A 26,956-nucleotide genomic window follows, 5' to 3' on the forward strand; every position below is an offset into this window, starting at 1 on the left:
AAATTCATTTGAAATTTGGCATTCTTGTGTTTGTCCTGATGACTGCAAGAGGAAAAGTTTCAGCAACACGTTTCTCTTTTCAGCAACATTCAATCCTTTGTAGTCAGCTCCTGAATAAAGCTGTTGGGAGTTGAAACATTTTCATTCAACTGCCACGGCTCACATACTTATCCTATTAAACAGGCATTATTTACACTGAAATCCAACTGGTCTTCAATTCATGCTGTGGGCCTATCCACTGAATCTAATGGACAAATCACAGTGTCTCACAAAATGATGACTGATAACTCATGCCCAATAACACTTGAAACTGGTCATCCAAATTATCACCACCTGACTGATTCTGACAGTCTCACTTCAGTGGGTCATCTCTCTCTTGAGAAAGAAAAGGCCAGTGATCGCCTGAAAGCTATCATTATGTCTGTGATTTATTGACTCGTAAGATTATCCTAAAACTGTCATGAAATCAGACAGATTACAGCATGTTTTAGGTACCTGTTGTTCAGCTTGGTCAGTTTGTGGCCTTTTCTCTGAAATAGATGTAGGAAGCAGCCTGCCATTAAACCAGCTCATTCTTCCAGTTACTGCAGTTAAAGTCAGCAAACTCTCCCAAATATTATTCGACCCAAAACTCCGCAGGGAATGTGTCAACCCACAGTTGCGTCTGATCCTACTTTCCAGGGGTTTCCAATATACCTGGTGAAGGGCAGAAGCTCCATGTTGACACATACCGAGCAAAAGCTACCAAGGCAAGAGGATGGAGGCAGGGCTAGGGAGTCTTCACACAAAGACTTCCCGCCGATCTGATGAATCCCTGGAGGCTGGGTAGCCAAGTGAATTGAACGGTACTGGCCCTGGGTAAAAACAATGGCTGAAAATGTTGGGACCCAGCCAAGGAAATTGGTTTGGATCCCCCAAAGAAAGGGATTTATCTTTTTGTGTTTTGTTTACTTTTTTATGTTCGGCCCTTGTTACCTGGGCTAAGTGAGTCATTGCTGGGGTTAGACGGAAATCAAGGCAACCATTGCCAATAGTGGGGGGGTGGGGGTGCTGAATTTTGTGGACACTTGGGGTAGGTGGGCACCAGAGCTCTGCTTGTCTCACCCATGCAAATTCAGTATCTTCCCCGCACCTCCCACCCTCAATTCAATGGGCGGCACCGACAGCGGAGTTAAATATCAGAAGTATACAAGCCGCAATCAGGGATCATGACCCAGAGAATTTCCAGGTCATTGTGTCAGAAATCTCTACACTGTGAATTGAAGTTCTGTCCCTTTACATATATACCCTTCATAAAATTTTCAGGTTATGTATTGTATGCATATGAACATAAGCTTCTTGGGTTAGTGTGGGTCTGTGGGGACGAAGAATATGAATTAGACACAGTCCAGGGCTAATTATACTGAGTGTAGAGTCAATAGTTAGAAAAAGGGGTGAAAATAGTTCAAGCTGGTGTGAGGAAGCAGTATCAAATATGTGATTGAGGGTGAGACATCGGCCAGCAAACAGGGCAAAAAACATTCCATTAATGTGTTCTCAGGTCGTAGTGATGCTAAGGTCAAATTAACTGAGAAGGTTGTAAGAGTCCTCCTTGGATTGGAGGCAACTTGCAGGTGATGGTATTCCCATGGTGTTGATCCTTCTCACCTGGGCTGACAGGAGCAGTTGAGATAACCTTGCTGAGTTTCTGCAGTACATCCTGTAGATTGTACACCATGCAGCAACACAGGAGAGTGGGGGAATACTGAATTCATTGGCAGGAATTCCAATGAAACTTGCTGCTTTGTCCTGCCTGGTGTCAGGCTTCCTGATTGAGGCGAGTGATGAGTATTCAATCACAGTCCTGATGAGCTTGTCATGAAAATATAATAATCTTCATAATATTATTGCGATTTATTGTAAAGGTAGGTTAATAGTTGGGGTTTGGATTAGTTTTTCTGTGTGAATGTGTATGGGGGGGATCTAATTGAATTGGAGACAGCTGGTCTGAGGCTTTTGAGTTATCAAAAAGGAAGCTAGGTTTGAAATGCTAAATATGTAAACATGGCTGAGGTTTTAGAATGTGAGGTGTGAGGAACATTTGCTTTTTAGATAAATTAGGTTAGTTTGAATTTCAAAGAGATGGCAAGATGTTACACCTAGCCATAAGAAGTTAAGCCAAACAGTGTGTTTATTTTTTCACAAAGATTACAGATAATATGAAAACTATGAAAGATTTATATTGTGAGAAAAATAAAGTTGCAAAGTTATATTGGAACAACTGAATTTACATGAAAAAGGGAGAGACATGTATAAAGAGATGAGGTTATGTGTAAGGGGGAAGGCATTCGGAGATATAACAAGTGTGAAAAGCCTCCAGCCTCTATGCATCAAGCTGCTGTCTACAGGAACCGAGGCTAAGAAAAATCACTTTGAATATCACTGTCCAGGATACTGTGTAGCTTTGCCTGGGTCTGTTGAAATCTATGTTGTTTTACTGTTGCCTTAACAGAGGTGTGACTGGGGGGTCAGATTAATTAGGGAATTTAGGAGTTATTATAGTAGCAATTTGTAAGCCTATGTATGTGCTTAAAATATTTTCTTCTATTAATAAATGCTTAATTTGGTTTTCTTAAAAATCACTAAGTCTCAGTGGACTTATTACTACTGAATACAAGGCATGCATATTGAAATAAAATACAAATTGCAAAACAATTGTGGCAGTTGTTTTAAGTTTCCCTCTGGGAATTGAGCAGCTTGGCATTTACCATCCATTGTGCCATAACAAGCTCCATAGTGGAGAGGCATTGAGGGGTTAGGAGATGAGTCATTCATTACAGAGACCCCAGGCTCTGCCCTGCTTCTGTAGTGACAGTGTTGATATGGTTGGTCCAGTTTTTGTATTCTTTGATGGGATGTGAGTGTCATTGACGAGTCCAGTATTTGTTGCCCATGCCCATTACCTACAACAATTTTAATTAGTGTCAGGTTTAACTCCAGCTACTGGAGGGTTTTCACTTTAATCTCCTGTTGTTTGCCCCTAATTGCCCTTGAACTGAGTGGCTTGCTAGGCCATTGCAGAGGGCAGTAAAGAGTCAACCACATTGCTGTGGGCCTGGAGTCACATGTAGGCCAGACCAGACAAGGGCAGCATGTTTCTTTCTCTAAAGGGCACTGATTTGGTGAACCAGATGGGTTTTTATGACAATCAATGATAGCTTCATGGTCACCATTACTGAAGGTGCTTTTGAATTCCAGATTTAACTGAATTCAAGTTACACCAGCTACCGTGGTGGGATTTGAACCTGTGTTCCCAGAGCATTAGCCTGGGCCTTTGGATTATTAGTTCAGTGATATGACCGCTATTCCACTGACTCTCCTTAAGCTTCTTGTCAATGATAACCCAAAGGATGTTGATAATGAGGCCTCGGGAATGGTGGGACCATCGAAGTTGGTGGGCCATTTATTTATTGGAGATGATTATGCCCTCTTATATGGCTCCAACCCTTCTTGCCACATCGCAGCTGGAGCCCAGATTCTATCCAGGTCCTCCTGTAGGCTGGCATGGGCTGATCGATAATGGAAGACGTTATTAATGCAGTACTATAGAATTAACAGCGGGAAAACTCCATCCCTCATGCTATGATCAGGGATGGTCATTGATGAAGCATCTGGAAATGGTTTCTTCAGGATCCTGCCTTGAGGAACTCTGATGATGATGTTCTTTGGCTGCCATGATTAGTCCTTGGCAACCACAACAATCTTGATTTATGTCAGGTTTAACTCCAGTTACTGGGGAGTTTTCACTTTAGTCTCCTTTGATCTCAGTTTTTCCAGGGCTCCCCAGTGCTGTACTCAGTGGGATGTTTCCTTGATGTTGAGGACAGTTACTCTCTCCTCTTCTCTGTGATTGAAACTATGAGTCAGCAAGCAAGTTACTGGTGTCATTTGTTCACTGTTTCTTCTATAACTTTGCTGATGATTGCTGAGTCTGATGGGATGTTAATTGGCATAGTTAGATTTGCTGCTACGTTTTACGAATAACACTTTGCTGGGCAGTTATCCACATTGTTGGGAAGGTGCCAGCATCATCGATGCTCTGAGGTAGCTTAGCCAGTGGGTCAGCTAGCTCTTGTGCACATGTCTTCAGTATTACAAGCAGGGTGTTATCATGGCCCATAACCTTCCAATGTGCTCAGCTACTTCTTAAGGTCACATGAATATTGGCAGCTATGATATTGAGCATCTCAGGAGGAGACCAAGTAAGATATTTCCAATCATTCCTCTGTTTCTTTCGCTCCCACTAGCTGGGGACGGGAATGTGGATGGAGCCTTCTCCTCCTGTTAGTTGCCTCATGTCCACCACTATTCTCAACTGATTAGGGTTAAACATGTTCACTCTAATACATTGGTTGTGGCTCGGCTTAGCTTGGTTATAAGTTTCTGCTTTTGGAGCAAGCATGCAGCTGGCCCTCTATTGTGGGTCTATCTTCTTAGAGCTTCTTTCTAGCATATGCTTGCTACTTTTGGCATCACCCTCTATATGCCCTCCCCGATTGAAATGGAGCTAATCTCCTGGCTTGGTGCTAGGCTATGAGGTTACAGATTGTGGTGGTGTTGTAATCAGCTGCCTCTGATTCATGCCCAGCTTTGGTTTATGAAGACTGTTCTTAATCTGTACCATTTAGCATAGTAATAAATACTTCTCTATATGTTGCAGAATGCCCTCATAGTAGTGTGAGTCTTTCCTTTCACAAAGGCTGTAAGGTGGCAGCTCCTAAAAATTCTATCATGTCTGTGATGAATATTTTGAAGGAGGACTGCATGTTATTCCCTGGCACCAGTTCTCTGAGCACCTGGCAGAGACCCAGACCACAGTGATGTCTTTAAGGATTCAGCCAGCTCAATCAAAATATAAACCATTTAATCCCCAAAGTGAGAAGATTACCTGTGAACATTCCTGAGATGCAGGGTACTGTTTTAAACAGTTTTCATATTTATATAATCAATCATAATCAACAATCGTACAAAATCTGTTCTTAACAATCATTTTAATTATTAATTATTTGATACAGTTTATTGTCTATGGCCCCTAAGTCTCCTGCTCTCCAGATCATTGAATGTGGGATGTAAGTTGGGAGATGCGCGTCAGGACCCTGCAGAAGTTCTGAGGCACACACATGTTCTGTCATTGTCCAGGGAGTTTAAACTTACGATGCGCTGATTAAAGTAGCTTGGGGCCTTCAGTGGAAGTGTCCGACATGGAGCTCAGGGCAGAGACTTTGGCCAGATCCACGGGACTTACCCAGGAAACTCTAGACAGTTTAATACCTGGTTTACTGCCCCACCAATCCACCTTGATTAATTCCCTGACCACCCCATCCAACCTGACTAACCCCCTAACCGAACTATCCCCTTGACCACCCCACCCGACCATGTGACTATCCCCCACCCCCCCCCACCCAACTACCCACTCAGCTACTCACCTACCTACACGCTTCACCCACCTCCCTCAGTTACTCATCTCACCCATTCACTAACTCACTCACTTAATGAAAGACTTGGGCCTTTAAATGCGGCAGCTACTGTCATGGTAAGGGGACGTGTCCTTCATTCTCCCATCTATTCTGGCTCCTGTTGATCTCCTCCAGGGATGGATGTGGCTGTGTTGGCCCTTCAGCCAGGGTCGGAGGAGACAGCTGAAAAAGCGTAAAGGGGTTGGGTCACAGAGATCTTAACGGGCAGCGTCAATGCGCTCAGCATTAACGCCAAATGGGCCCAGATAATTGGGGTTTCTGTACAATCTACAAATGAGTGACAACCAATCAGATTAGCTACTTCTAACTATTTGCTTTCATATTCATTCTCACTTCTCAGCCTCTCCAAAAGGCAGGTAATTAACAGGTCAAATGACCAGCTGAAAAGGTGAAGCACACGTTTCCTTTACAAGACCCTAGTGGTGACTCGTTAGTACTGACTTTGCTGGAGTTTGTGAGATTAGTGGAAGGGCCCCTTATTAATATGGAATACCTGGACACAAGCATCATGTCAGCTCTGTGCTCCACTGCCCTTGAGACAGAGAAGTTGCTGAGGCTTGTCAAATCCTGGTCACATTCCCTTCAAACCCCTGAGCAAAATGACTAATTTTGTTTATAAATCATCTATACCTGGAGCAGGGTTTTCCCAACCTTCCCTCTTAGCCTTACCAAGGAGATGGTGGTGGAGTGGCAATGTCATTGGACTAGTAATCCGGAGACCTATGCTAATTCTCTGGTGACATGGGTTCAAATCTTACCATGACAGGTTACTAAATCTGGAATTGAAAGCTAGTCTCAGAAATGGTGACCACAAAACTGTCATCCAATGTCATAAATACCCATCTTGTTCACTAATGTCCTTTAGGGATGGGCAAAAAAGGCTGGCCTTACTGACATCCCATGCAGAATTCAAAAGGGGTAAAAAAAATTTTGGAAGCTTAAATCATCAAAGAAGAAGTGCAAAAACTGGCTTTTACACTATTTCTTCAGGGTTTCCACTGCTCTGTTCCTGGAGTTACAGCAGGGTGTTAGGAGAACGTGGTGTAAATTTCAGGTGTGATGTATCTTCAGGGAACAGGCTTCATCTTTGTCCTGGGCCTCACTGGTGAAAGCCACGTCCAGTCACCTCGCTAGGGGCACCAGCTTCCCCTGTACAGCTGGATCTTAAATGAGGCCTAGGAGTCGGACTTACCAATTTAGGGAGTCCCTGCCCTGGTTCCACTCCCTTGACATTCATTTGCTCTTACATATTATAGAAATGGTGCAACTGATTTTCCACCATTTTCTGAGTCAGGTGTTAGGTGGGCGGGTGGGTGGGGTGGAGGGGGAGTCAGAGCTCTATTATCTCTATTATCTTTTACGAGAATTATGCTGGAAATATGTTGAAACTCCGACAAGTTTCCGTCCTCACCCAGTATGTGGCTCACTGCACCGGAGGACAGCTTTTCACTTTCACTCCATCTGCTTCACAACTGTGGTGTCGGTCAATATCGCTGTCTAACCACCCTAACATGGAAATGCAGGAGGAAATCTCAGGCTGACAGTCTATCTGATCCCTCCTGTGCCCTCCTGAAGCTGTTGTCAAATGCTTTTTACCTCTGCACTCGGCACCATTGAGATGGAAAACTCACCAAGGAAGTCCTATGATCACAGGCATGGCTTCTCCCCATTCTGTCACCTTAGAGAACAGCTTTGTTTAAATTGGAAATTCATTCTTATAATTAATGAGGAGACTATGATTCCAAAATCGTGGAATAAGTCTATTGGTCAGCCTGAAAAACTTATAGCTGACGTTTCTACAGTGGTCATCTAAATCAGATTGATATCCCAGAGTTTATTACCTTCGGTTGCCATTGGAACTAGGGAGAACTGTCAGGAAATTTTCCTTCTTGAATGTTTGATTGTGGTTATTGCTCTCCCTAGGTTTCTCTCCAACACTGCAAATTGCCTCTAATGCAATGGCAAAAGTGGGTAGGACAGGCAAGATGCCCTGTTCTTGTTCTGTGCGCTCTTTGTTCAGCGGTGAAGCCAGGCTGTGTGACAGGGGCTGATATTCACCCTGCTTCCACTTACCTTTAAGTCAGGAATGCCATAGCCTTTTCTTAAAGTGATCTGGAAGACCTCCAATGAACTGATGTAAGCCGCGAGCCTTGTAAGACTCTGTTTACCACTCCCACCAACACCAACAAGCAAGGCGTTTCCTCTGGGAGACTCCAAAATCCGGTTAATTCGGCAACTGCAACAAATCAAACACTGAAGAAATGACTCAATTTTTACATTTCTTTTACATCACTAACAGCACTGAGGCAAGCGACTGAAAAAAATGACATTTTTTAAAGTAAAAAAAATGTATATATCCTTACATGTGGCTCATGGCATCCTCAAAAAGGACCAAGCTCATGGCAGCATTCAGTTCATTGTAATTTTCTAAAGCTTCCATCAGGATTTTGTTTAGGGTCTCCCAGTCCCGGACAGGCATGTACTTGGGTTCCCCAACACCATGAGCAAAGTGGCAGTACATGTTCATGATTCTAGTCTGCTCCAGTGTCTCCTGCATGTCCTAGGGTGGAAAAGCCACAGGGTCACTTTGTGTTTTCAAGAATCGGGGGCTTATTTTTTTTTAACGAAGTGGCTCATTTCCCCTTCCTCTTCACATCCTGGGGCAGCTTTTCAATTCAAGTGAGGCAATATCCTACTTCCTTTGCCATTTATGGTGCAGAATGTTGGACCAAGAAGACGGTACTCAGGGAAAAGATCAGTTTCTTTTTTATTAACTTTGACGTTTCCAAAGGAGGCGGAGGGTGAAATGGGCTGGTAGACACACAAGCTAGTGGGTGTTACCACTGGTGGGAGTTGACAACACAGCCAGTTATCAGTGGCAGACAGATGGACGTTGAAATACTTTGGTCGTGTGGCATGAAGCAATGGTATAACGATGATAATGCTGGAAGGAATATCAGAGGGGAAACGTAGCATAGGTAGGCAGAAGACCAGATGGAGTGATAAGGTCGTGGAGATAAGGGGCTTGGGTTTCACAAGGACACCGATAGTGACACAAGATCAGTGCAGCTGGAGAAAGAGAGTACATGTTGCCACTGCAACTCAGCCTCCTTGAGCTGTCTGCACCACCACCAGGGCAGCATCATTACTCCTGCAGCAGGTGAGGTGCACAAGAATTAACTACCTCAGCATTAAAACAGAGTTCTCACTGGGGGAGTCTTCTGTATATTAAAGACCCACTGAAAGCAGGTGATATTGAATCAGCCACTCACTTCACACCTTGGCTGATTTCCTTTTCCATACAAGTACGAATCCCTATCATCGTTCTTATTTGCCGAGTGATTCAACTTAAAATTACTCCAGTGTCTCATGTAAACAATCCCATTGGAAAAATGAAATGAACCTTCTCAGGAGAAATTAAATCCGGATTCTGGCTGAATCATGGACACTTCATTGTCTTCATCTACAATCACATGTAAAAACTTGAGGGGGATTGGTGGTGGTCTGTAGGACGGTGTTTGCTCGCAATAAGCTTACATGAACACAAGGTGCAAATGTTTCTGAATTTTTAAAAATTGCCCTTGTCCAATTTTCTATTGTGTTTCCTCTCAACGCGGACCAGGCACCCTTTGATGCAAAACAGACGGGTTAATGGGTGCCTCCCAACCCTGTGGTGCTCTGTTAAAAGTGGGCAAGGGAATTTCGGGTTGGTTACTGTTTGGTGGCCAAGACCAAGGCCGGGATTTTCCAGCCCTGTTGTGGCGGGACCCCCGCCCGGGATGCAGCGGCTCAGGCAAAAGTCCATCGACTTTCAGCGGGACCGGATGATCCCAACAGCGGGCTGGGCTGGAAAATCCCGCCCTAAGAATCTCACCATGGCAAATCACAGCTCCTAAACCTGTACCCTACTACGCTGTGGTGCCCTCGTAATAGACGCCCAGCAGGCAGGATGGAGGCTGAGACTAGATTTTTGAAGAATTCGTATATTTTTGATTATTTCCATTTGTATCTAATTGGGAAATGCCTATCTGCTTAAACACAATTATCTGTCCTCTCTCCAACTTTCCTGGGTATGTCCATTAAAGTTGGGGCACAGGATACCCTGCACCCAGGCGACTAAACTTGACGTGTGAGTCAAAGTAGTGAAGTCCAGTTGGCACAATCCTGATGTTGGTGGTTACCCATTTCAAACAAACAAGGCTGGTCTCAAAATATCACCAAGAGAAAGGTCCAAGTCTGAATCTGTCTAATATGAAACCAATATTCACACACACAAGCTTCCCAGCAGGTGTCACTTGACAGCAATCAGTACTAATTTTTATTTTATCTGGTCCCGGGCTTCAAGCCAACCAAGCACTGAACCTTCCACTGCCACACCAGTTGATGTCACCTGGCACCAAGGAACAAACTTAGCGACTTTTTGGTCTCCACAGCAAGCTATCATATTGAGGGTTGCGCACCATCTAAATCATTGGGATAGCTTCAAACAAATTAATTTTCCATGTTTTCCACCCTGTTTGCAGAATGAGTGAAAGGGAATGTCTTGAATGCCAGGGATGTCCACATTATCAGACTTGTATTGCTAAAACCCTTAAGCTGCAGTGCATACATCAAAGAACTTTTTCACCAATTCAGTCTGGATGTTATCAAAGATGCCAAAGTCTTTATCTTCCACCATCTTATCCCTGTAGACGCGATTAGACTCGTGCTGATATAGCTTGACCAGGTCCTGAGGAGTTTTCAAACAGTCAGTTGTAGTGAAGAGAATACCCTGTGAAAAGCACAGACAAAAGCTGCATTAGGATACTAGCAGTCTGCTAAACAGACAAAAAATGAAAGGTTCGCAATCATATAATCAAATGGAGGATATCCCAAAGCACGTTATAGCCAATTATGTCCTTTCTTCTGTATAAATATACTAGCATCCTGTAACCAAGCAAAGTATTTCACAATTCACTGTTTTGGAACAACCTGACTATACCTTATAACCTATAACCTTATTATAACCTATGATAGTTGTTGTTGGAGGGGTGAGTTCAAATCCAAAACGTTCATACCTCCTTCCTCAAGTATTCTCCAACTTTTCCTACAATATAATTTACTGTTTTCCTGTGTCTCAAACATTGTAAAACCCAGATTTCCAGAGGTTAAATGTGTACATTAGGCAAAGCAGTTCAATGGGCAAGCTTACTAGACAGGATGTTAAACAGAATATCTTTAAAATCAATTCATTGGAAAAGGAAGTCACGTATGTACCTGGAATTATCGGAGGGGCACGTAGTAAACAAAACCAAACATTAGCTAATGGACCATGTCGAAGAACGAATTGAGCTGGAGCAAATGCCCTCTGAACAAGGGCAATAGGGGGCGGGTAATTAATACTGGCTGAGCCAACAACGCCCACACTCCATGAATGAATTAAAAAAAAACGCATTTTTGCAGCTTCAAAGAAAATAGTTCTGAGAACAGGCCAGGTATTGAGCTCACATAAAGGCAACAAATACTACCAATACAGCAGCTAAAAAATCATTGGAAAAGCTTGCAGGTGGCTGTTATAGCAATAGCGATTTTTTTTTTTAGCTACATGATGAGTCAGAGGACCATTAAGGATTGTAAAAGCCATTGAAGGATTCCTCAAGACAGATTCAGATGGACTCCCCAAGGTACAGCAGAGAATTTAAATCGCACCTTTTTGTCAGACTTTAGGATTATGAATCACTAATAAAATATTGTACCGCTGACTTCATAGTTGAAGGTATCAAAGTGGATACGGATATAGACCTGGATAAAAGGGTCTCAGAACTGATCCTGATGGGCATGCAGTTGGGATCACTCAAAACATAAACAGGAGCTGTGATCACTGAGTCCCTTACTTATACACTGAGGGCAGAATTTTGACCTCGTCGGGCGGGCTCAGCGGGGTTAGGCAGTGGTAGTCGGGAAGCCTACCGTAGCGTGTGATCAATGCCGGAAGGCGATTTCACGCCAATTAAGGCCCTCCGAGCGTGAAAGCCAGCTTGAGAACCTCTCAGAAGGGGCGGGCAGGGGGCAGGGGCCTGCTGTCCACCGGGTCCAACGGCGACCTGGCAGCCGATTCAAAAGCAGCGCAGGCAACCCCAGGGAGGCAGCCTGCGTCGGAGCTGCCGCAGCGACGTGGCTGCGACCCAGGAAGGAGAACCCACGTGGGAGGTGAGGTTGGCGGGGCAGTCGGACCCACCTTTCTCCGACGAGGGCCTCGCCGCCTTCCAGGGGGAGGCGGCTGCCAGAAGGGACACCCTTGTCCCCCCAGCGATGGGAGGAGGAGGAGGCCACCGCACACCTCACCAAGAAGGCACGGGAGGAGGTGGCAACACAGGTGAGCAGCCATGATGTGGTGTGGTGCACCTGGCTTTGGGTGGGCTGGCCATTCCCCGCGGACCTCAGGGGTGCTAGAGTCCGAGCGCCAACTGTCAATCGCGCTGGAGCTGGCCAAGGGGGTGAGGCCTGGCTGCTTGGACTGAGCGCCTTGCGGCTCGAGGGCCACGACTCGGATGTGCCCTGTGAGGTGTCCCTCAGGTGGGGTTGGCCAGCCTGCGAGGGCGCTGCAGATAAAGGGTGGACTAATCAATGCTCCTCTGTCCTTTCAGGAGAAGACATCCCATAACAATAGTGAGAGGTTGCGGACTGGAGGGGAACCCCCACACTTCCTCATCCTCTCCTGTTATGAAGCAGCCTTGGAGCTAGAGTGGCACCATGCACCTCAGTCGTGCAGCCGCTGTGAGTTTGGATGTCAGACGAAGGTAAGAGTGCAGCGCACTGAGGATTTCGGCTGGTGCAACTATTCTAGTGTACTCTCTTCATTCACGTGAGTCTCGAACCTGGAGTCCCCATTGACAATCAAAAGACGAGGGCACGGTGGTGGAGATATGCGTTGTCTCACCAGGGTGCCTGGCATGCACAGTGACAGTGGGATGACCTTCACTAATGACATATACTTCTTCGCCCTTTTAGGTTCACCAGCAGGCGTTTGCTCTCCGGGCCCTGAAGGACTACCCCTGACCCTGGATCCTGACCCCTGACCATGCTCCCCAGGCACCTGCGTCACACCCACTCTCTCAAGCAGGCACCAGCGCAGATACCAGCACCTCAGTGGGCATTAAATCACTATCTATTATCTGGATGCACATGGGTGAGGGCACTTCACACTTGGCTTGAGATGCAGGTGGAGGCAGAGAGTGCCCAGGGAGCCAGCAGTCAGACGACTGCTGATGCCCAGGACGATGCTCAGCTGAAGGCTGATGATGGGCCTCTGGAGTCGTCCATTAGGCAGCAGGTGCAGAATGTCCAACAGAGTGCACAGGAGGATCTGGTGGAGATCCATAAGGGTATGCGTGCCATAGTCTCCGTTTTAGAGGTGCCCCTGCGGAGCTTGAGCACTGTGTTGACCCTCATGGCTGAGCGCACTGCCTCCTCCAAGAGGAGAGTGGCGACTCTCATGGAGAGGCTGCTCCAGGAACAGAATCAGGGGTTCCTGGGGTTGCGCCCGGACCTGCAAAACCCTCACACAGGCACTGAGCTCAACTGGTCAGTGCCCGTGTGAGACATGGATGGGGCACCCAGTGTCCCAGCTAGGTTCCTGTCCATCAATGGTGAGCAGGAAGATCCAGAGTGACCGTCATGTTGGCACACCCGCTGCTTATCGTCATTGCGGGCTCCTCTCAGGGCGCTCTGGATGGCAGCAACAGCTGCTCTGCCTGCCTGCCAGTGACGGTGGCAACTGACGAGGCTGCGGTGACTGGGGAGATCCCAGCCGTGGCACTGGCCGCTCCCTCCCTGGCGGGGCCAGCACAGGCTCCACTGGCCAGAGGACGAGTGCCAAGGTCATCAAGGCCAACAGGACAGCCGAGTGAGCAGGCTGTCTCTAATGCTGGTGCCAGCGAGGGGGGAACACCTAGACGTAGCAACCGTAAACGTAAGTTTAAAGCAGCTGAAGCACAAGAGGGGCTGGTCATGGGTGATCTTTTGTTCCCCCATTTAGCTTTTCATTTTTTAATGGTGTGACTACTAACAACAGATATTGTTCAGCTCAAGAATCTGTGAGTTCCAACATTAAATGGCATCTGATTTTGTGTTATTGGCCTGAGTATGCTTCTTTTGTTCTGTATGTGCAGGTTAGGCCAGTATTTAACGCTAGGCCATGGGTCTCTTGGAACTTTATTGCACAGGCACTGAGTGTATTTTGAGGGCCAAGGAAAGAGTCCTTTCTAGGATCTAGGATGGAGGCGCAGCCCTGGGATGAGGCGGTAGTTCTTATTTGGTAGCCTAGCTGAAGGAGCATTGGATCAACACGTCCCTGATGTCCCGCCTCTCTGGAAACTACTGGAGTCTGGCTCCATGCCCTCAGCATTCTCCTCACCGGGATTATCTTCAGACTCACTACTGGACTCATCCTCTGTGGCCTGTGGAGCTGCGTCAACATCCTCTTCCTTCAGTGGGTCCCCCCTTGCCAGTGCCACAGAGCGCAGCATGCAACCACTATCAGTGACACCCGCTCTGGGAGGTAATGGAGTGCACTCCCTGAACAGTCTAGGCATCGGAAGCGCATCTTGAGAAGACATTTCGTTCCCTTGTGGAGACGTGGCTCCTGTTGTACCACTGCTCCGTCTCTGTTCTTGGGTGGCAGAGAGACATCATGAGCCACCTTTTCAAGGGACAGACCTTGTCACCCAGCAGCCATCCATCCAGCCGGGCTGGAGCACTGAAGAACCCCGGCACCTGGGAGTGTCTGAGGGTGTAGGCGTCGTGGGAGCTGCCTGGGTACCTTGCACAGACTTGTAGAATCTGCATCCTGTGATCACACACTATCTGCACGTTCATGGAGTGGAAGCCCTTCCTGTTGACGAAGGCACTGGGCTCACCTGCTGGCGCCTTGATGGCCACATGTGTACAGTCTATAGCACCCTGGACACGAGGGAAGCCAGCAATGGCTGCAAACCCTCTGGCTCGCTCAGCCTGGCTGGCCTTGTCTGTGCAGAAATGAATGAAAGTCAATACCCGCCTGAACAAAGCGTCCGTTACCAGCTTAATACAACTGTGGACAGCTGATTGGGAGACTTCACAAAGATCCCCCACTGAGCCCTGGAAAGAGCCAGTATCACAGAAGCTGAGGACCGCTGTGACCTTCAGATCCACTGGCATGGGATGCCCATCCACACAGTTGGAGCTGATCTCAGGCCCAATCATCTGATAAACGGAGGTCACAGTCTCCATGGAGAGGCGGAGCCTCCTTCGACATTGCACCTCAGACATATTGAGGAAGCTGCATCGCTGCCTGTAAACCCTGGCAGTAGGATAGTGGCGTCTTCTGTGGCCCCTTCCACCTTGGACCGTCAGCTGACTCTGCGCCCCTTGTGCCTGCGCCTCTCCTCCCACAGGTCCCTCCCCTGGAAGCTGCACTGGGACAGCTGGCCTCTCTCCCTTCTGCCCCTCTCTTCCTCCTCAGAGGAGATGCCACCAGCAGAGACCACAATCCCCATCACTAGGGTAAGGGAAGGCTGTCTGATACCTGGAAGGGCCCACACAATCTGAATCCTCCAGGGTCCTGGAAGACACCAAATGCGTCCTTAAATGAAGCCTAGAAATGTTCAGAATGAAGTTCAGAACCAAGATGAAGTTGTCCAGTTCAAAGAAGCTACCAGCAGCACAAAGTCTCCAAAACTCCTCAGGACTCACAATGACGATGCTGCTGACCCTTTTTTATCCCGCCCGTGGATGAGCTTTTGCAAATTGGGCTGCCCACCTGCCCGTTTTGCCCATGCGCCAGGCGAGAAATCGCACGGGCAACATTAAGATGCCGACAGTTGAGGGATCAAGGGCCTTAACTGGTCTCTTAATTAATGGTGGGCACAGCCCCGATTACCGTGTGCGCCCACCGACCGAAATATCGCACGAGTGCGCGTTGATGTTGGGACGCTGGCCCGACGTCAACGTGCATCATTTTACACTCGAGCAGGTCGGGCGTGCACCCACTCGCCGAGGTAAAAATTGCCCTTAATTGCTTGCTCGGGTCTTGGCATTATTCCCATGAACCGAAAGGATGACATATGTGGTGCCAACTGACATCCAAAAAGAGCCAAACCAAGAATATATAGGTCCTTTAACCTTTTGGAAAGGTCAGTTGGCCCATTGAACCTTCCTCATGGAATCATGATGAATGAAGCATCATGATTTACATCACTCAACCGTCTCTTACAAGGCACAAAAGCAGATTTTCTTTGTAAATAAAAGGCCAGTGTTTGAAGAAATAATTCCTCTTCAAGCCCTATAGATAAACACAACTAGCCCAAGAGAGCACACTGACCATAAGTTATGCTATTTATTATTCTGCCTGACTTTTGTGTGGCATGATCTCCACCCCGGACCACATTGGTCCAGTTCTCTTTTGAAGTTATGCAGCTACTTAATTGAAATAATCTATCTACGTGAACCAATTTAATTGTTTTGAACTGGTATATCTTCCAGATCAAGCTATGCTTTTCTGAAGTAAACAATTCAAAATAGGTATTATTCTTTTGGGCCCACCTCGGAATCTTTATCATGCATCTATATTAATCATCTTTTGAGAGGACCAAAACTGAGCACCTCAGTGAGGCCTAACCAAACTCTTAAATAAGGACAAAATAGTGTGTTTTTATTTGCACAAGATCTACCTGGCAATGCAGCCCAGTAATCACTTCACAACACTTGTCATGAACCTTTCGGGGATTATTTATAATAATACCAAGGTCTCATTCTTTCTCAATAAACCATAGGATAGAAGTATATTTAGTTTTGGTCCTGCCATCTTCATAGCACCACAGTTATTGAAATTAAATGTCATTTTCCAATCATGAGCCCAATTCCCATCGCAACAAGATCTGCTTGGAGCTATTTATTTTCATTTACAGTTCTTATAATCGCACAGAGTTTCGTACATTGCATAAACTTGGTTATATACATAATACATACAATATATGTGTACATCTGTGTGTGTATGTGTTTTTAATGTGTGCATAGATATCCTTTTTATACTATATATGTATATATGATAGCAATTGGGTGATTGTAACTTTAGTTTAAACTAGAGTCATTATTACAAATTCACTGACAATTATAGTGATTTAATTATCATAAAATACAAAAATTACTTTTAAGTAGGGTTGCACTCCTACTATCTTCTCACTTCCAGTCCGCCTTGATTTTCCATTTTTGAATGCAGCAAACTGACAGACACATTTCCTGATCATGTTCTTCATGTGGGAAGCCTTGCCAAGTCACCAAATGATACCCCACTCAAACCAAACTGATGTACCAAAACATGGTGGAGAAAGAAAGTACAAATTTCAATGGCAGAGTAAGTTGGTTGTTTATATTGCGGTTAAAAATTCAGGCATGCCCATCCTTTTTGAGAGGGTGGGGGAGAGGGGTGTGATTGGGAGCTGGGGTGAGAGGGATTGAATCCCAGGGGCTGCTAGAGGGATTGGGGCACAGGAAGTGGAGGTGGTCGAGTCAGTCGGCTGAGCGCAAGTTGGGTCAGGAGACAGTGGTGATGATCAGGGAAGGGATAGTGGCAACCTGTATCCTTTAAACATGAGCTCGGGATAAACATCCTGGCATCTCCTAGCCCCACAATCAATTAAGTACATTTCAAAATATCTTACTTTTTTGTCACCAAGCGGTACCTAGGTCTTATTTTGGTGAATGCCGCCAGCACTAATACCAGCTGACACAGGAAAAACCAGTTTTGCAATGAGAACATTATACAGGCATTAATTTGCATATTCCTATTCCAGGTACAGACACTGTGTGACAATTTATTACCCTTTCCCAATTCGCACTTACAATTTGAAATAAGTATCTGCTTCCCACCTGCCATATTGAGTAGGCCAGTCAGCTGCCAAATTTGTAGATTATTATGTTTAAGAATAGTAGACTAGGAGCATGTGGTTTTGAATGGCAGAATGATTAAAGGCAGACAGGTCTAGCAGCTCACAAATAACAGAACATGATGGTATGTTCTTATAATATCTATGGCGAGTTGTGACAATGACAACAGCCATAACTTGCATTTATATAGCACCTTTAATGTGGTAAAATAAGGCACTGCACAGGAATGTCATCAACAAAATTTGACACCGAGCTTCTGGAAGAGATATTTGGACAGATGGCCAAAAGCTTGGCCAGAGGTAGGAGGTTCCTAAAGGAGAAGAGGGACCATAGAAAATTCTCGCTGGGGAAATACAGGATTAAGGGCCTTGGTTGCTGAAAGTATGGCCGTCCATGGTGGTATAGTTAAAATAGGGGATGCGTAAGAAGCCAGAATGGCAGAAGCATGGAGATATCAGAGGATCATAGAGCTGGAGGGGCTAGGAGGCCAAGAAGTAGCAAAGCCACAGAGAACTTTGAAAACCAGGATGAGAATTTTAAATCTGAGGCATTGCCATATCAGAAGCCAATGTAGGTGCATGGGACAGAGTGGTAATGGGCGAAAGGTGATGGTATAAATTGGGAGATCTTCAATCTGTAATAAGCTCCCAAAAACAGTCCTTGTTCTATGTCAACAACGAACCTCTTCCCTCCAGGCTTATTAAGAGTGAATGCAAACACGGTGATAAATTAGAACCTGCTGTCAATTTAAGCAATTGATCAGTCTGAATGAAAGCCTTCTCCTGAAAGAACAGCTTATATTAAAGCAGTGAACTACTTTAGCAACTATAAGCATGTTTTGGAAAAATTTTTCATGGGTTAAAGATGTTCCACTCATAATGAGAACTGTTGCGATATGCCAATACAGAAGAGCAGTCTGTACACAGGGAGGTAAAGTATATTCGACAAACAGTTGTTTGTACTAGGTGTTCTGACTAATTCTTGCCAAGCCACTGAAAGTTAACTCATTGCATAGAAATAACCAGCAACAGATTAAAACTCTCATAACACTGATAGTATAGGCATAACAAGCAACAATTAAACTGATAATAAACAAAAACATGGCATCAAGTGATATTACCCTCTGAGATCTTGACTTCTCTTGTAGGGTGAGATTTTCTAGCATGCCACCAGTAGATATCGTTGTGGGCGGGATGGAAAGATTTGGAGAGTGGCCAAAAGTCACCCCCGGCTGTAGTTTTGGGACAGTGTCACATTAATCTGATAAATTTTGTTGGATTCTGGAAGAGATTTGGCAGCAGGAGGTGGGATGGGTAACATTTTCCTCATTAGGGCTGAGTTCTAGCAGAGTGGGAGTGCATTCCAACCCCAGTACTTGTTATAGACCAGAAAGCCCATTTGTGGAGGATAATACTGAAACCAATCTTGGCTCAGTCTAACATTTATTTGCGGAGTGAAGCATTACAAGCATTGACCTCCAAACGCAACAATGCAGTTTCATGAAGTGTCTTTTTAGAAGTGCTCAAATGAAACCCCAATTAATACGTTCCACCTGTCTATAAACAAACATAATTGATACACAGTTAATAATGCAAACACTGTGCTTGTGTTCCAGCTCATTACATAAGCAAAGTGGGATGCCTATCATCAAGTGGGAGCCCACCCATACAAATGAGGAAAGTCCAGCAATGCTGCAATGGGGATGCCATTGCAACAAGATATGAGGCAGCAAGCGACCTTAACGAAGCACAACAGCCCTGAAGAAAGGCTCCCACTGAAGACCTTGCCTAAGACTGAGGTCAACTAGAGTGAACACAGCCAATACAATGATATTTCACCCCTTCCTTGGATTCACCTAGTTCTGTTGAAGGGTCATGAGGACTCGAAACGTCAACTCTTTTCTCCTCCGCCGATGCTGCCAGACCTGCTGAGTTTTTCCAGGTAATTCTGTTTTTACAATGCTATAACTTTTGGCTCTGCCATATAAGGCAACTCCAGGAAGCGGTGGTAATGGATGGAAAGAATAGAAATTCTCAGGGCAGTCAGGGGCCCCATCCTAATTAGAAGACAGCGAGTGGAGGGGGAGTGATGGGCAGCAGTGCAGAGAGAGGTGGGAACCCACCGAAAGTTTACAATGTTCTCTATGATCCGGCCTAATGTGGGGTCAAATCTTGGAGGAGACTTTCCCACTCCCCTTTGTTTTCCTATACTGCAGGTTGAACTTCAAATCTGTATCAGGAATACGCTCTCAACTATTTAGTTTCTCGATCTACTGAGCTAAGAACATGGGAACAGGAGGACCCCATTTGACTCCTCAGACCTCCATAGCTTTGGGCTAGAGGGTCTGTGGTGGCTACACTAAACCTCATATACAAGTTTTATATTATGCTTGCTGTTCAAAATGTAATAATATTCAGGGAAAATCATCATGACCTTTTATTATTTTTTTATATTCAATGAAGTTAAACAATATTTAATGAAGTGAAATCTGTATTTGTACTGTTTGTTCACAGCCATCCAATTCAATAATTAATCTTCTGCTAATTCAAGGTCTGGAGAACATGACTGTGCTTATGCCACTGTACCGAGGCATTCACAGTTAACAAGCATTTCTCTTCAGTCTAAGGTCAATACTGTGAAGTTAACCAAGGAGCTTTTAGTGAAAAATGGTGATGGCAAATCAAAAATAGAGTAGGTCATGATTTAGAGGAAACTTGCTGAGGGTGCTCTCCTGGTCCAGTTTGAGCTAAAACAATGGGATGGTCCACAAATGGAGAGCCAGGATTTTAATATTTTCTATCTTTTTAAAATATTTGGCAGCAAAACTTGTAATGTGTTGTAGACCAACAGGCAACAGGAAATGATAATAAGGCAATAATCCAATGGCGAGTTTGTACAGCAGGTTTTCTAAAGGATAAAGTGACACTTGAGTTTGTGGAGTGTGTATGTTCAATTCTGTATGTAGCCATGAGAGAACTTATCCAATTGAACCATAAAAAAACCAACCATGTACTTCTACTGTGGAAAAATTCTACATTGTAAAAGTGCTGCAGGTTTGCTCTCACTTCTGGAGGCCAGCCAAACTTCTATGCTGCAGTTACTGCTCTGAAACCAGAGGCAGTATTAACTCCAGCTTGTTAACACTGCCTGGCTGTTACTGGGATTCTTCAGCTCAGAACAGAGCTAAGTGCATGTTGACACATCCAGTGTTGTGAAATTGCCTCTGCCCTTAGGATAGAGAAAGTTCCACAGCCACTTCACTTCTGGGCCAGCCCTACAGTTGCCAACACCTGGTTAACCGACATTCCATAACATTCCACCTTCCCACACACTGTTCACCCCTGACTACCCTCCTGACTCGAGTACTCCCTGACCTCCCCCTACTAACACCTCCTGACCATTTGGCTGCTCCCTGAGCCCCCAACTACCCTTCTGACCCCGCAGCCATTCTCCCAACTACTCTCCCAATCTCCCGGCTAACCCCGCTGACCACACCACCACCCCACCCCCCACCCCCACCCCGACTACCCTCCCGATCCCCCAACAACCCCCCAACCAGCAATTATCCACCCGATCTGACCCGACAACACGCAGAGCTGATTACCCACTTACCCACCTACGCAGCTAGGCGCTACTCAACCCTTCACCAACAGCCATTCGGTAACATTCAGACTGGACCTTTCAACTTACCATACAGCAGCTGGTGCTGTAAAAAGGGGGCCTTGTCTTGTCTTTCTCCCAGTCCAATGGAGTTCTCCGAGGGACACTGTGTCCTGTATTTTTGGGACAGCCGGGCTCAGAAGACCCCGGGAGAAATGCGGAGCAGTGTCAGATTGAGCAGATTTCCAGACGCAGCAGCAAACTGACAATGACTGCTGCTCCTCCATTGTGTCCTGAGTGTGCAATGTTCCAGCTCTGTTGTTGCTCGTCTGGCCAGACTAGTGAAACAGAAGAAAATCTTTCTGTGACTTATTTTTTTTCTCCCGGGTTGTTCTGGGGAGTATCCAGGAGAGTCATTTTCCACTCTCCTGTTTAATCCTGGACACGTGACAACCCTAATCAGGTCCCACCTCTGGAGTTATACTGTTAACTTCAGCTTTGCTGCAAAGTGGAAATCACTTTGTGTGAACATAATAGCTGCTGTACAAACACACTATGACCTGGTTATAAGTCCCTGTTTCCCATCTGTCTACAATGCCTGGGTTACTATGTTTTACTGCCCTCATTTTGACAAAGGTAGAAAGTATTTTATCCTATTTAAGAATTTCGATTCATGTTTGCAGCACAGCATTTTAGCAGTGCAGTACCGACAGTAATATTCCCACAAACAGCAACAGTATCGTCAGTGAACTCCTTGTCTGAATTATTGGCCCAGGTCTTCCAGTCAGTAATGGAGCAGTGAAGCCCACCACCAACTACGATTTGAAAAGCCCACTTGGCTTTTGACGCTGGAGCCTTAGGCTTAAGGCCTGACGGTGCTGCCTCCAGTTTGAATCCAATGATGAGCAGAGTCTGGAAGCCAAGAGGCGAAGCATAACTACAACAGAGCCACCCCCCTTTCTCATCAAGAACTGAAGTCGTGCCTCTGGAAGTCTATCTTCAGTTCATTGACTTGCAGAGTTTTTAAATGTCGCTGTCACCACCAACACTGCACAGCCTCCCCTTCGACACAGCTCACACACCCCCACCCCCGACACTGCACAGCCTCCCCTTCAACACAGCTCACACACCCCCACCCCCAACACTGCACAGCTCCCCTTCGACACAGCTCACACACCCCCACCCCCAACACTGCACAGCTCCCCTTCGACACAGCTCACACACCCCCACCCCCAACACTGCACAGCTCCCCTTCGACACAGCTCACACACCCCCACCCCCAACACTGCACAGCTCCCCTTCGACACAGCTCACACACCCCCACCCCCGACACTGCACAGCTCCCCTTCGACACAGCTCACACACCCCCACCCCCAACACTGCACAGCTCCCCTTCGACACAGCTCACACACCCCCACCCCCAACACTGCACAGCTCCCCTTCGACACAGCTCACACACCCCCACCCCCAACACTGCACAGCTCCCCTTCCACACAGCTCACACACACCCACCCCCAACACTGCACAGCTCCCCTTCAACACAGCTCACACACCCCCACCCCCAACACTGCACAGCTCCCCTTGGCACAACTCAAACACCCTCACCCCCGACACTGCACAGCCTCCCCTTCGACACAGCTCACACACCCCCACCCCCAACATTGCACAGCTCCCCTTCCACACAGCTCACACACCCCCACCCCCAACACTGCACAGCTCCCCTTCGACACAGCTCACATACCCCCATCCCCGACACTGCATAGCTCCCCTTGGCACAACTCAAACACCAAAAGTGCCTTCCTTTCCCTCATCCCATTTTGTTTCCATTGTTTCCATGATAATGCTTACCTCCCCCTCACTCCCCCAATGATTCTCACCGCCTGCACTGGATGGGGCGCAGAAGAGATTCACCAGCATGTTGCCTGGGATGATACATTTAAGTTATGAAGAGAGGTTGGATAGACCTGGGTTGTTTTCGTTGGAGCAGAGAAGACTGAGGGGTGACCTGATTGAGGTGTACAAGATCATGAGGGGCATGGCCAGGGTGGATAGGGAGCAGCTGTTCCCCTTAGTGGAAGGGTCAGTCATGAGGGCTCATACGTTCAAAGTAAGGGGCAGGAGGTTTAGGGGGGATGTGAGGGAAAACTTTTTTAGCCAGAGCGGGGTGACGGTCTGGAATGTGCTGCCTGGGAGGGTGGTGGAGGTGGGTTGCCTCATATCCTTTAATAAGTACCTGGATGAGCACTTGGCACATCATAACATTCAAGGCTACGGGCCAAGTGCTGGTAAATGGGATTAGGTAGATAGGTCAGGTGTTTCTCACGTGTTGGTGCAGACTCGATGGGCCGAAGGGCCTCTTCTGCACTGTGAGATTCTGTGATTCCTTCTCATCCCCTTACGCCCCAACAATGTTCACCTCCCTCTCACCCCCAGACAATGCTTACCCCCCCGCCACTCCCTCATTTCCTGACAATGCTCAATGTTCACCACCCCCCCTCCACCTCACCCCAGACAATCCTCACAAACCCCTCCTGCACCAGCCCCACCACCCCCACGCCTCCTCACAATGCTCATCTGACATCAGCCAGAGAGGAGCCAGAGATTCTGGAGGGTGAGTCTGGAGTGGGACGTGCAGGAGAGGGGCTGAGCACTGTTCAGAGGGTGCAGGGGAGAGGGTTGCGAATCTTGCCCAGGGTGGTGGGTGGTTGGGGGGGTGGGGGGGTGGTGGGATGGTGGTGTGGTGGCTGTGGTGAACATTGTTGTGAGGTGGGGGGGTGGGGGGTGCGAGGTGAACGTTGTCAGGGTGCGCTGAGCGATATCCGGGGGCTGCTAAAGGGTGTCGGAGAAAGAGTGCTGAGCAGCATAGGGGCAGCTACCAAACTGTATCAGGGTTGCTGTGGTGCTTAAGTGCTTTGATATTGGAATTGATTTACTTAGAGCTACACTTCTGAGCAGGTTTTACACCTGCTGGGAAAAGCTCGAAGTAAATCCATGTAAAGAAACAGGGAAAGCAGAGGGCAAACAGCCCAAGTCTGCATGGATATGGCCATCTTGTCCACTGTCGGAAAAATCGTGCAACAGTCCGCACAGGGTAAAACCAGTGATCGGAAGTTTACGTTTGAACTGCATGTGAGAGAGCCTCGGCACTTCCTCAGGGTTCCAAGGTGCATCAGTCATTTAAGTTGAGTCTTTCGCCGCTCCCCATATTGCAAAATTCAGGTCATTTTCATTACTTCAAAGCACCTCGGCGAACTTCACAGTGACAGATGCTGCTTTATTTACTTGTCCTACATTGTCTGGCAGCATGCACCGTGAACTACACGTGAGATAAAACTGACTCTAACTGCACATCCTTCCATCAGATGCCACTGAAGGGTGATTCAGAGTGAATGTAAATGGGGGACAGCGTGTAAATCAGATAACATCTACTCCGTCTACAACAAAAAATTACTGGTAATAAAAAACGCAATATGCCAGTATTTGAATTAACTGGAAGCACAGTTGTGATGGGAGTACAACATAAATAAGTTAGTAAAATAGACCATAAAATATAATTGGCAAAAACCTCAGCAGACTGTCATTTTAATTTTTCGTTGCCACCATATGTTAATCCAAATGAACTGTTCAGCCAGTTTTTTGCTGAATAATATTTGACCTAATTCTGTTTTCAGCGGTTACTATCCCCCACTCAGACCATAAGACAAAGGAGCTGAAATTAGGCCATTCGGCCCATCGAGTCTGCTCCACCATTCAATCATGGCTGATAAGTTTCTCAACCCCATTCTCCCGCCTTCTCCCCGTAACCTTTGATCCCCTTACCAATCAAGAACCTATTTATCTCCGTCTTAAATACACTCAATGACCTGGCCTCCACAGTCTTCTGTGGCAATGAATTCCATACATTCACCACTCTCTGGCTAAAGAAGTTTCTTCTCATCTCTGTTCTACAAGGTCTTCCCTTTACTCTGAGGCTGTGCCCTCGGCTCCTGGTCTCTCCTACTAATGGAAACATCTTCCCCACGTCCACTCTATCCAGACCTTTCAGTATTCTGTAAGTTTCAATCAGATCCCCCCTCATCCTTCTAAACTCCATCGAGTATAGACCCAGAGTCCTCAAACATTCCTCATATGTTAAGCCTTTCATTGCTGGGATCATTCTCGTGAACCTCCTCTGGACCCTCTCTCGGGCCGGAGCATCCTTCCTGAGATACGGGGCCCAAAATTGCTCACAATATTCTAAATGACCTTCATAGCAGGCAATCTTCTCAAGATTTCCTTTCAATGCCTCATCCAGAGTCCTCCCGGAACTCACGAGAAGGAACGATTCTGCTTGGGAACCTGTCCATTCTTCTCAGCGTTGCCTTTAGAAATTATCATAAAGCCAATTCTCTCAGGTTGACCCCTTCACTTTTATTTAATGTCGGCATTATCTCCTGTGACAGTACTCACAATCTGTCAAATGACATGTGGCATTTTATTGGCAATGTACCAATGACCCAGACCCCCCCGGTCTCCCAACTGTCAGAGACTGGACATACGACCCAAGGCGCGGTTGGGACCCCACCAAAGTCCCGATGCCGGCCCTCTGTGGGAATTGTCCAGGAAGTCTGAACGTCCGGTGGGCAATTCCCCTGTTCCCCATGACCCTCCGCGAGCGTCTCCTACTCTGAGCTGGACTCAGACGGTTCCATGGGAAATACTTGGATAGTTATCCGGGGAAAATTAGACAGAAAACTCCTAGCCTGGGATTTGCGGCACCCACCAGTGTCCGGGCGTGTTGGGTGGTGCAGGTGGACAACATGGTGCGATCGGTTTCACGACAGCGGGAAACCAGTGCGTGCTCGTCCACTCAGCCCGCCCATGGCCGGCCGCGTTTCCTGCATCCGGGTGTCAGGAGCCTCTTTGTAATGCGTCTGCGTATCATTATTAGGCCAGCCCACAGAAATCATCCTCCCCCCCCCAACCCCCACCACCCTCCCGCTGAATCATCCATCCGCGTCGGCGGGAAAGCACGCCGACGTGTTTCACAATAGCACGTAAAAGGCGTGCGCTTGGCGGGCCGCAATTTGAGGGGAACTCGGAGGCGAGTGCACAGTAACGTTATGCGGAGCTCACCAGGGTCACCTGTTGGACTTCAAGCTTCAGGGGCGTTGGGTGGTTGGGAGTCTAGGGCAACCTTGCCCTGGAGGCGACTTGTGAGGGGGGCGGTGAGTAGGGCCGCCTTGCGGTTGAGGCGACTTGTGGGGTCAGGGCAAGGGCAGCCCTGCTGTTGAATATAACGCACAAGCATTCGGGGTTGGGGGGGAGGGGGGGGGAATAGGATGGGCGTGGGAAGCAGCCACACATTCGGGAAACCTGTATAAAGTGACCATTCCTCTGCAGCTGAGACAGTTCAGACGCAGCCACGTTGATGTGATTGGCATCAGGCTTTAGCTTATCTGCCCCTCAAGCAACGCGGAGGCATCAAAGTGTCACCAAGTGCTCCAGAGCTTTTCAACCCCCTCGTCACAGGCTGCAAAGTCATGAGCATTTTAGTGGACTGCAGAGCAGTTGGATGACTGCACACGATGTACAATCTCCTCGCTAAACCTGGCCATGGAGCAGTGACTGGTGGAAGTGCTCACACCCCCTTGGCAATGTCAGCACCCCGGTTTAGACCACTCTCCCCGATGGTTCAAACTAACAGGGCAGCCATGTCGTGTGGGTTAGGAGAATGCCTGTGTCTGAGCTGAGGGCACAGCACGCAGTCTAATAGGCAAAGCTGCCGCCAATCGGTCAGGTGGAGTGGGGTGGAGGTGGATGGGATTTCGGGCAGCCATGCAGTGTACTGATCCAAGTGGTGCCAGCACTCTCTGAGAAATGTTAAGAGGCCTTCACTCTGAACCAGGACATGTTCTTTGTGGAGGGTTCATGAGGACTCGAAAAAGTTGGCTCTT

General features: G+C 47.0%; 1 protein-coding gene across 4 annotated transcripts in view; it reads right to left on the reverse strand.

Moving 5' to 3' along the window:
• Positions 1–26,956, reverse strand: part of LOC121293614 (dynein heavy chain 9, axonemal-like) — a 530,687-nt gene that overhangs the window by 284,100 nt on the left and 219,631 nt on the right. For 2 of the 4 annotated variants that reach the window (XM_041216734.1, XM_041216733.1), the window contains exons 42-44: positions 10,126–10,287; positions 7,880–8,076; positions 7,590–7,752 (exon numbers count right to left, since the gene is read on the reverse strand). In XM_041216734.1, the coding sequence (XP_041072668.1) occupies positions 7,590–7,752; positions 7,880–8,076; positions 10,126–10,287 (522 nt within the window). Of the gene's footprint in view, positions 1–7,357; positions 7,489–7,589; positions 7,753–7,879; positions 8,292–10,125; positions 10,288–26,956 lie in introns of those variants that run through there. The other 2 variants (XM_041216736.1, XM_041216737.1) reach the window with 2 other exon arrangements.

The sequence above is a fragment of the Carcharodon carcharias genome, chromosome 22 (assembly GCF_017639515.1).
Source record: "Carcharodon carcharias isolate sCarCar2 chromosome 22, sCarCar2.pri, whole genome shotgun sequence".
NCBI lineage: Eukaryota > Metazoa > Chordata > Chondrichthyes > Lamniformes > Lamnidae > Carcharodon > Carcharodon carcharias.